Genomic DNA, 10,040 nt, shown 5'->3' on the forward strand with positions numbered 1-10,040 from the left:
GGGGCTGTTGGTCATTGTAACACATCAACTGATGAAAGTTACTGACTTTGCACTCCATTCAAATTTACTTGGTTGGGTTTTTATTCTTGAAAACTTGTAAAAGTGGTCAATTCTTGTAGATCAACAAAAATTATTCTCAAATTCAAAATTAATATTGCTATCATTCTCAAATCATAAAAGTTTGATGAATAGTTCAATTGTAAAATTTTCAATCAAACATTAAAACTTCTTACACAACCATGCCAATTTCAAATATGACTTGCAATTACAGTTCATTGCAGACAAGTGTTCACTCTTTCAGTTTGCTACAATTGTGTAGAAACAAATACAAAACTGCACAGGCTGTACTTTAAGATAGCAAGATTGAATGAATACAATTTCTTGTTACATTTTAATAGTCAAGAGTGAAATCAACCAATGAAACGTACAGCAACTAGACACACACATTCATGACAATACCAGTGTTTTAAATTTGTTGATACTTGAAGTGGATGGTGATATCCTTCCTTCATGATGTTCATCTAATGTCTGCATGGTGGCACATTAGTTCATGTCATGTACACAAAATGTGGCAAGACCAGATTTTAACTGAGATGAAGAGGGCAAAACCTGGTCACGTTTGTTGGTCACATGCAAGGGCGAAACCATAATTCATTATTTGAATGCGTTATAGATATTGTACGTAACTTTCACTAGAGTCCAACATTTTAGATACTGTAAACTCAACTGATATCTCTTCTTTCGTGCAAGTCAATCAATTTATGAATTATTTGTAGGAATACTGATTTTATGGCGATTTGATGAAGCATGCTTGATCCCCGAAAATTTCGGTCCAGTTTTTCACTCATAGTTTCCTTAATATATGGACCAGAAAGTTTACAAATTTCACAAAAATTTGGCAAGATCTTTGTGTAAGAATTTTCGGTAGAAAGAGGGTGATGTGACCCAGAAGTTGAAGGTGACCTGGTTGACCTTGCTATAGATCTTACATGGCAAACAGAAACGCAGAATTGCGACCATGTTCCTAACTGTCGAAGTACAAAAAATCTTTTGATTGAGAATCAATACTGAAGAGATTGTATGAATTTATCTTGGCTAATTCTCCAGCAAGATTGCCCAATCTATTTATGGCCAACACAACACAATGTGAAATATGTTGGGGCAATATTCAAATTAGGTCAAATCATACCGAGAGTTTAAAAAGACTAATTACAAAATATGCAAATAACAAATTAAAACTAATAGCTACATCAAAAATATTTTCAGGACAGATGCACTTTGGTATCACAAATGTGTGTATAAAATTATACAGAATTAGAAGCTTGCACTCTGTATATATAGTCTAATTTCTGGAAATTGTTAATTAGCCTAATTATTCATTATTCTTCTTAGGATGTTTACCGAAATATAAGCAGTTCTTCTTGTTGCCATAAGGAGGATGTGTACTGGCAAATTTCATTAGAACTGATGCTGTAGGTTTTGAGATATCATGTCCACAAACACACACACTCACACACAGACACACAGACAGAAGCACAACAATATACTCAATACACTCCCTTCTGGAAGGTAAAAATGTAAAATGTATCATTCACTGTTGCTATCTTAAAGTGTAGCAGCATGTGCAGTTTGTTTTACAATTCTGAATAAGTGAACAGTAATCTGCAACAAGCTATTAGTCATCTGCTCTAATGTTTTTGAAACTTTGGTAGAAATTGTAGCTAAGTTTTAATTAGACAAGGACAAGTCAATGAGTTTTTTCCATTTTGTTTATTATAACAAACTAATTTAGTGTACTGCACGTTTTCATTTGTCTTTTGTGAGATAGCTACACAGTGAAGTTATTTGTGGATAGCTACTCATTGGCAAACTAAATGATTTATACAAACTTATAGAAAGAAAACAAACAATTTTACAAATATTAAAATTGTGGTGAAAAGTATTTACAAAAACTTAAAAATCCTCAAGAGATCAGTGCTAGTATAGCTTGAACTTTGTCACAAAGTTTTCACGTTTTACACAAAACTAATTTTTTGCGATTTATTGAGTTACAAACAAGGACTTGCATATGTTCATTCACATTGATTTTTCAAGTAGGAAGCCATGATAAAATTGTTTATAAATTGAAAATCTAAAATAAATATCCAATCCTCATCAATATGGTCATTTTAATTATTAAATTATTACAAGAGCAACAATAACATTAAAACCTTCTCACCTGAAACAGAGCATCATCTTGCTCAACAAATATTACTAACAGTGCTACATTTTATTGTCTGGCTCAACAAAAATCTTACGAACATTACCAAATTTCATTGTTTTACTCCACAAAATCTTACTAACATTGCTACATTTCATCTTTCATGACAACAAATCCACATCTCCAGACATAAAATGTAGCAATGTTTGTTATTTTTATGTCGTCAAAATGATAGTAAAATGGAGCTTTGTTAGGATTTTTGTTTAAGTGGCTAAGATGGAATGGAGCAGTGTTAGTAGTATGATATTTTGTAAAGCCAGAAAACTGTTTCAACAGATAGGTGGCAAGACGTAATATAACGTCTCATAACTTTATTCTCAAAAATATTAAATGTTCTTTTCAATGTATCAGTAACAACAGCTTGTGTCAGCTTATGACAAACCTCTATTTCAACCTTAAATATAAAACCTATATGTAAATTTTAGAAAGAAAGCCCAAATACACCATTTCGTTTTCAAAAGAAAAACCAATCCTTTAGAAAATAGCACCATGGCGGTCATGGTTGCTAGGGCCAATTGTGTCAAAATATTTTGAAGAAAATCTGCAGAATAACAATTCTAGAAACATCTCACCAAGTTTCAGTCTCACTGACCAAGTACTTTTTGAGATATAAATTTTTGACCAAAATTCACATTTTACACCTAATTTGCATATTACTGATGAGATCATTATTTGTTTAATACATCTTCATCTATACACCCTCTGATGCATACCAATTAAATTTCTGCCCAATCTGCTCAGTAGTTTTGGAATTCAAGATTTTTGACCAAAAAGACACATTTTTAGCCCTAATTTGCACATTATTGATGGAATCGTCATGTCATGAACAAATCTAAATTTAGTCACCTCTAAGAACATTCCCACCAAATTTCAGGCTAATCTGCTAAGTAGTTTTGGAGTTTAAGTGTTTTGACCAAAAATCACATTTTTTTAACCCAAAACGCACATCTCTGATGCAATCATTTTCATTTGAACAATTTCCCAACTAGACACCCAAAGTAACATAACCACCAAATATCAAAGCAATCGGTCGAGCAATTTAAGTTGTTTACACGCACACACACACACACACACACACACACATCCTCACACAGACAGACACTTTGCCATGCCTATAGCACTACTGAACCTTATCAGTTCAGTTGTGCTAAAAAAAAACGTTTTATGATGATATCTCTGCAGAAAAAAAAGGCATGTTTGAAAAGATGATTATTAATTATTATGATTATTAATGGAAAAAGTCTTTGTTGCTATCATTTTCGTTGTACAAGTGTTTGCGCTGAGGGTGGTAAGCATGCAGGTAAAATCTACCCACGTTCCTCAGTCTTATTACAAGGGTTCCCCATCGAAATTATGCTACATGGACAGCTTTGCAAATTTTACCGATTCAAATTTCCCTCAAGTCCTTACTTACTGTACTGGGATCCCTAGACCTTAGCAAAACCACTGTACAATATCACTAGAAGTTTCACTCATAAAGAGGGTCAATGCGGGATCCTTTGTGTAATGTATATATGCTTTCATAAATTGTAGGCCTAATCTGCCACTTGTTGTTTCTGTAAATACCAAGGTATGTGTAGACATCTGGCTTGTAGCTTAGATGGCATTTGATGCCGACACTGCGGATTTTGTCTTCCAGTTCGTACACTGCTTGTTTATCAGTAAAGTCATTATTGTACACACATATCACATGTCTGCTGTAAGGCTTTGTTGGATCAAAGGGACTCACTTTTGCACTACATCCTAATTGTCCCTGAACAGTTGCCTTAGCAACCATTTCCCATGCATGATCCGTTTTGAAGCCAGGGTCCATATGCATCAGCCATTTGCCATTCAGTACATCGTGTGCTTTAGCCAGATCAAATATGGTATGGTAGTTGATTGGACGGCCAGAATTTTGTAGTAGTTCCCATTGTTCCTGTAAGCCTATCACATCACCTGTTTCATCTTCTGAAATTTGACGACTTGGACTCTCGACAAAAATCCAGCCAACTCCTGACAGTCTGTTGGGGAGAAAAATGGTGGACAAAAATGTCATGCAAGAGTCTCTGACAAGGACAAAGAATGGACAAAGAACAAAAATATGATAGGTAACACATTGTGTTTTGCATACACCTTGATCATCTCGGGAACTCTGGTAGATTTTACAATGGTATGATTAACAACACTGAAATGGAAATAAATAATGGACACATGCCTTCATAGAATTTGGGAAAGGTTGCATCTACAATAGTGTGTGTGTGTGTGTGTGTGTGTGTGACAGACAGACATACAAACAGACAGACAGACAGCTAGAGAGACACAGACAGACAGAGTGTGTGTGTGTGTGTGTGTGTGTGTTCAAAATTATTACCTTGAAACTGTAGACGGTTTATTGTTTATTATAAACTCCTGAAACGACGCTTCCGGGTTGTCTGCCTTGTGGTCGTATGTGATCCATTCATCCATATCGGCTGCCAAGGATTGTGCTGCATAATCTTCAGCCATCAAGGGCCTTGTGTCGCTATGGTAATTACTCGATGAAAATTTATGCAAGTTGCTTTCAGTTTGCACATCTTCAGACATCGGAACATCTTGGTCTTCGTCCATACGATCTTCATCGTCATCCATATATGTTGCCATTATTTTCTGTGTACGCAGCACTGATTTCTGAGAGTGACTTTAAGTCGTTGTTGTTTTGGTCCACTTACTCACTAAATTATCCGCGTGTTTTGCCAGTATTACTGGCAAAGCTATCTCTAATGTTTCACTTTCCCCAGCAACGTGCAAATCTGTTCAAAAGCCAAGAGGTGTACAACGTTACAATGTAACTTTCACTTTGTGTTTTCGTGGAAAACGTGTGACGCTTTGAATGCAGCGTTACATTTGCTAAAAGAAGGCAAACAAAAAGTCGCTGAAATAAATCGTGAATGAGGCAAGATGAAACGTGTTTACAATTTCACCCGTACCAAGTTCTCGGAACATATGTACACACCTTGCATTTGTCCAACCTCACACGCTGTCGATATTTACATCCGGGGTCACGTCAGGTCATCTAGCGCTGCAGCCAGCCGTTCATCGTCTTCCGGGGTTACATAGGCTACTGTATAAAACAGCGCCAATACCACAGGGGGCAGCGAGCATGTAACTGATCGATCGATCGATCGATCGATCGGTTGATTTATTGATTGATTGATTTATTTATTATTTGGTTGAATGATTGATCGATTGAATGATCAATTTTTGTGGTGCAATATAACTATTAACTTATTTTGTGTGTGATATTGATCAATTCACTCATTGAGTTTTAAAACTATATCTTTTTCTTTCCCTGGTTACTTTTCTCTTAGTCTTGCTGCTAGACGTTCAGGCTTTCTTTCGATGCTATAACTACACGTATAAGCGAACAAAGTTCGCATGTGAGGGCTTGCCCTTGTTCCATCCTCGATAGCGTTGTTCGGCTGTGTGTCATATTTTATCGGAAGAACATCCGAGGACTAGCTGATAGACTACTTTTCTCTCAGCTATATCTCAGACCACTGTAATTCTCTCTTTTCTTTATTGACTAAATAAAGACGCCTTGTCCATTCTTTGCCTCTTATCTTAATTAAAACATTCCTTATCTTATAATTGGCGAGAGATCACTTACATTAACAGTTTGCTTAATCTCTCATCTGCTGGGAGATTATCACACTGGACAATATCCACAGCACCTTTTGGTGGAATACAGTTAATAGTGTGTGGGGATTTCAGACAGTTACCACCAGTAAGATCCAGTGATTGGGAAGACAACGCACCCCGCACCATAGTCGCATTTAATTGAAAATTGGCACATTGAAATCGACTTCTTGGCGCCCACAAAGGCGCATTGTGGCTAACAGTGAAATTTAGACACTTCAGTGCTGGAGTGCCGATTCGGTAGAGGCGAAGTACGGAAGTACATTGTAAACCCAACTCACGTCAGCTGTTTGAAATGATGCCCCCACACGTCGTCTTTTGCAAAGCAAATCTGAATACTCATACTGTTTCATGTCCCTCTATCCATGTTTGACTATTTGAATATATGATACACGCATGACCATTCCCCGGGTATAGTGAAACAGGTCAAACCAATACGATTCAAGATATTTAAATTAGTATGCCCTTTGAAGACCTCGCCTGACCGTCACTGCATTCATCATGCATGAGAAAAGACGTCAACTCCTTGAATGAATGTTACGATCAGTGATTATGATCACCGATGTTTTAGAATAAATACTTGAAGCATAAATTTATCAACACAATTACTAATCTTGTAGGTAACAACTCAAATCGCTACCACAGAAAACTAACGTCGCGATGTCCACTTTTCCGTGTCAGGCTTACAACGGTTGCATGGCTTCATACGGTACGGACTTACGGTTCGCGACTTGAACATGCATCCCTACTGTACAAACAATAACAAGCAGAAATATTACTTTACTTATTTATGTATTTAATTTTCATGTGACTACATAAGAACACTTTTACTTTCGTACCCCTATAGGCCCTATCAGAAATAACGAATGTTGCCAATTCTACCTCACAATTCATTCCGTAGTAACTCGTTACATTTACTATAAAGTCTCATTTTTTTAATTTTACATACTACTCGTATACATAATTTAGAAACAATGTAACTATATGGATGAATTATCCCCCACATTTCTGGCTGGCAAACATGTGCGTTTACTGTATTAAACATGCCTCTGAAAAAGATATTGAAACGAGACCATCGACAACCTCAGCTATGTTTCACCAAGCAGACGCAATCTCTGCCAGAAGTGTTAGATACCAATGATGGCCCGTCATCGGACGTACAGGAAGAAACTGGTTCATCCACGTCTAGTACCGGTACTTGTAGTAAACTAAAGCGAAAACCACAGCAGAATTGGCTGAGGTTGTGGCTGAGGTTTTCATTTGGTGCTGACGGTAAAATGTATTGCAAACTATGCAAGCAACACAGGAAAAAGAATTCCTTTACGTCAGGCTGTGAAACGTACAGAACGTCATCAATGTAATTGAAAGATGCATCTTTCACATTTGAAACCTCCCTATGTGTGAGCTCATATTTTGTCAATAAAAATGTAGAATTGATGGTTACTTCATTTTAACTATTTCGCTTTATTGTTGGATCATGAATGCTAACTTGGGCCCATTAGAATCTCTGAATGGCCCATTGAAATTGAAAATGGCCCATTCATTTTTGCTGGAATGGGGCCATTGTCACATTGGTGTTTTGAGACTTCCCAATCACTGAAGATCACGCCATGATGTGGCACATTACACCTTTGAGTCAGAGTTGTGGGAAGAGACATTTGGAAACCACAGTGTTATACTGGATGAAGTCTTTCGTCAAGAAGATCCAGCATTTGTAGCTATATTAGAAGAGCTGGCCAATGGTACTTGCAGTCAACATCACATGGCAATATTACAGCAAAGAACCAAACTGTTGAACCCTGCCGACTACCCCCATTTGTCATTCATTCCATCCATATACACACATAACATAGATGTCAAACATCACAATATGACTGCTTTACTTCAACATCCGGGACAAATTTATTCCTTCAAAGCAATCGATAGTGGCGAACTCTTGCAGAAAACACTCTACACCTCAAGGTTGGAGCGCCAGTAATGTTAATTTTCAACTACACAAAAACACTGAGAAATGGCATGACAGGTACTATAGTCAGCATTGACGATGGGCTGCCAGTTGTTTCATTTGCATCAACCAAACAAGTTGTGAAGGTCCAACCCAAAACATGGACAGTAGAGGCTGTTGAGAATGGTAATTTTGTCATTCCTACAAGAACACAAATACCCCTGAAGTTAGCGTGGGCATACACTGTCCACAAATCTCAAGGGCTGAGTCTCAATGCAGCCGAAATACACTGTAGGAAAGTATTTGCACCAGGTCACTTGTATGTTGCATTGTCTCGTGTGAGATGCCTCAATGGAGTCAAGCTCGTTGGTTTCAGCCAACATTCTCTACAACCACCACCACAGGAAGTGATAAAGTTTTTAGAGTGTTTGCAAGCAAACAGAGTCTATGAGGCGAATATGCCATGCAGGCCAAACAGTGACTCTGAGAACACATGAAACAGATGACTGGGGAGATGAATATGATGATGTTTCCCTGGCATGGGCAAATGATATGGAGCAGTTATTAGGCAACAGAAAACAACAACGGAGTAACACTGACAAAACTGAAAATATGCAATCCATTTTGGACAGTGATGAATCTTACTGTGCCTCGCCACCTCCTCACTTCAATAATACAACATTTTTTATGTCTTTTACGAGATAACACAGTATTTGCATCTGAACCACGGTCCCCAGCATACCATATCAATGCAGTTATTGATCAATTAACAACGACACAATACAATGACCGGATAGATGGTTTCATAAGAAACCAATGGAAAACAATCTACAACATTCTCAAGAAACACTGTAAAAACAATTCAGAGGAAAATGCAACCAGCTATGATAGGAAGTCATTTACTGCACACTTTGAAGACCTTCACAGTCACATTACAAGTGATAATGTCAGGAAGAAGTTTACGAAAGTATGTGACACAAATTTGACAGTATATTATTTAGAGTGCATGTCGGCAATGTTGTTTGAGATTAACAAACTAATCATCAAAGAAGTAGCTGCTGTCGTGCGAATACAGGAACAAAGAGAAGTCAATGTTGAGAACGTTGAACTTGAAGACTGCGGAAAAACCAAAGTTCGATATGTTGGGGGTGGGCAGTTGCAAAATGTCTTCATCACTATAGAAGATATCTATCCAGAAACCATTCTTCTCTAGATAAAGAGGTCAGGAAGCAACAATTCATTGTAAAATTACTCCAGAATCACGTTTATTCAATTCACGATGGGTTTGAGTTACATCCGTTTTCTCTTCCTAACTAGTTTATGCATGATCGAGTGTTTGTCCAGTGTGATAATCTCCCAGCAGATGAGATACAAAGCAAACTATTAATGTAAGTGATCTCTCGCCAATTATAAGATAAGGGATGTTTTAATTAAGATAAGATCGATCAATCGATCAATCGATCGATCAATCAGTTACATGCTCGCTGCCCCCTGTGCCAATACTGGCAATAATACACTTTGTAGCAAAACTGTAACCCCAGTGTATACAGCTGTAACTAGTAGTTTGAGAGTTTGTTTCTTAAATCCTGTTCCACTTTCCTAACCATCGATGTTGTTATTTTTGCAATATTTAACACCACTTCACTGCCCATCCTTTTGTGCAGGAGGTTGTGTTTGGAGAGCAACATAACTTACTAGAGGCATACTTTTTGTTTGTGCATCAACCACATGTGTAGGGTCAAAAGTTTGTTCCAAAATGTAAACAAGAGTTGCTTAAACAAGCAATACAAGATTTCCAAACAAGACAAAGAGGAACTTGTCTATTCCCTTCTCCAGCTATCAGTGTCACTGTAGAAAGATGCCAACAGTTGATAACATTTGTGACATCATGCAAGAAATCGCACACAAAGGAATGATTCAAGAACCAATGTTTGTAGTAGATTCATGGAGAGCAATTGTGCACCTGACTGCAAGTAGTGACATTGGTATCACCAAACTTATAACAATCTACAAGGACAAAATGCCAACCACCAGGAAAGAAATGAAAAAGTTACTTTCCCTGTTTCAATGAGTCAGGCCACATCATGGACCTATCTCAATAACAGATCCATCGCCACAAGGACCATGACCAATCATCACAGACAAGCAGTAACATTTATACACAATAACTACACATCA

The 10,040-nt window shown here is 37.3% G+C and overlaps 1 protein-coding gene and 1 pseudogene across 2 annotated transcripts; one reads left to right on the forward strand and one right to left on the reverse strand.

Moving 5' to 3' along the window:
* Window positions 1–3,439: 3,439 nt before the first annotated feature.
* On the reverse strand, window positions 3,440–5,390 carry LOC144453461 (UPF0696 protein C11orf68 homolog). 2 transcript variants are annotated; one of them, XM_078144767.1, is made up of 3 exons: window positions 5,235–5,390; window positions 4,614–5,031; window positions 3,440–4,263 (listed from the first exon to the last, which is right to left on the reverse strand). In XM_078144767.1, exons 2-3 carry the CDS (start codon window positions 4,880–4,882, stop codon window positions 3,729–3,731), a joined length of 804 nt encoding a protein of 267 aa, XP_078000893.1. In that variant the 5' UTR covers window positions 4,883–5,031; window positions 5,235–5,390; the 3' UTR covers window positions 3,440–3,728. The 2 variants fall into 2 exon arrangements, with proteins under 2 accessions (XP_078000893.1, XP_078000892.1); XM_078144766.1 differs by having other exon boundaries at window positions 4,614–5,390.
* Window positions 5,391–6,960: 1,570 nt separating this feature from the next.
* LOC144444462 (ATP-dependent DNA helicase PIF1-like) lies at window positions 6,961–8,359 on the forward strand (annotated as a pseudogene).
* The last annotated feature ends 1,681 nt before the right edge of the window (window positions 8,360–10,040 follow it).

This window comes from Glandiceps talaboti, chromosome 2 (genome assembly GCF_964340395.1).
Source record: "Glandiceps talaboti chromosome 2, keGlaTala1.1, whole genome shotgun sequence".
Classification (NCBI taxonomy): Eukaryota; Metazoa; Hemichordata; class Enteropneusta; family Spengelidae; genus Glandiceps; species Glandiceps talaboti.

Excerpts from the sequence above, each read along its gene's own strand:
- LOC144453461 (XM_078144767.1), bottom strand. The coding sequence starts at position 4,882 with ATGGCAACATATATGGATGACGATGAAGATCGTATGGACGAAGACCAA. Across the intron at positions 4,264-4,613 it reads AAACCGTCTACAGTTTCAAG|ACTGTCAGGAGTTGGCTGGA; the intron begins GTAATAATTTTG and ends TCTCCCCAACAG.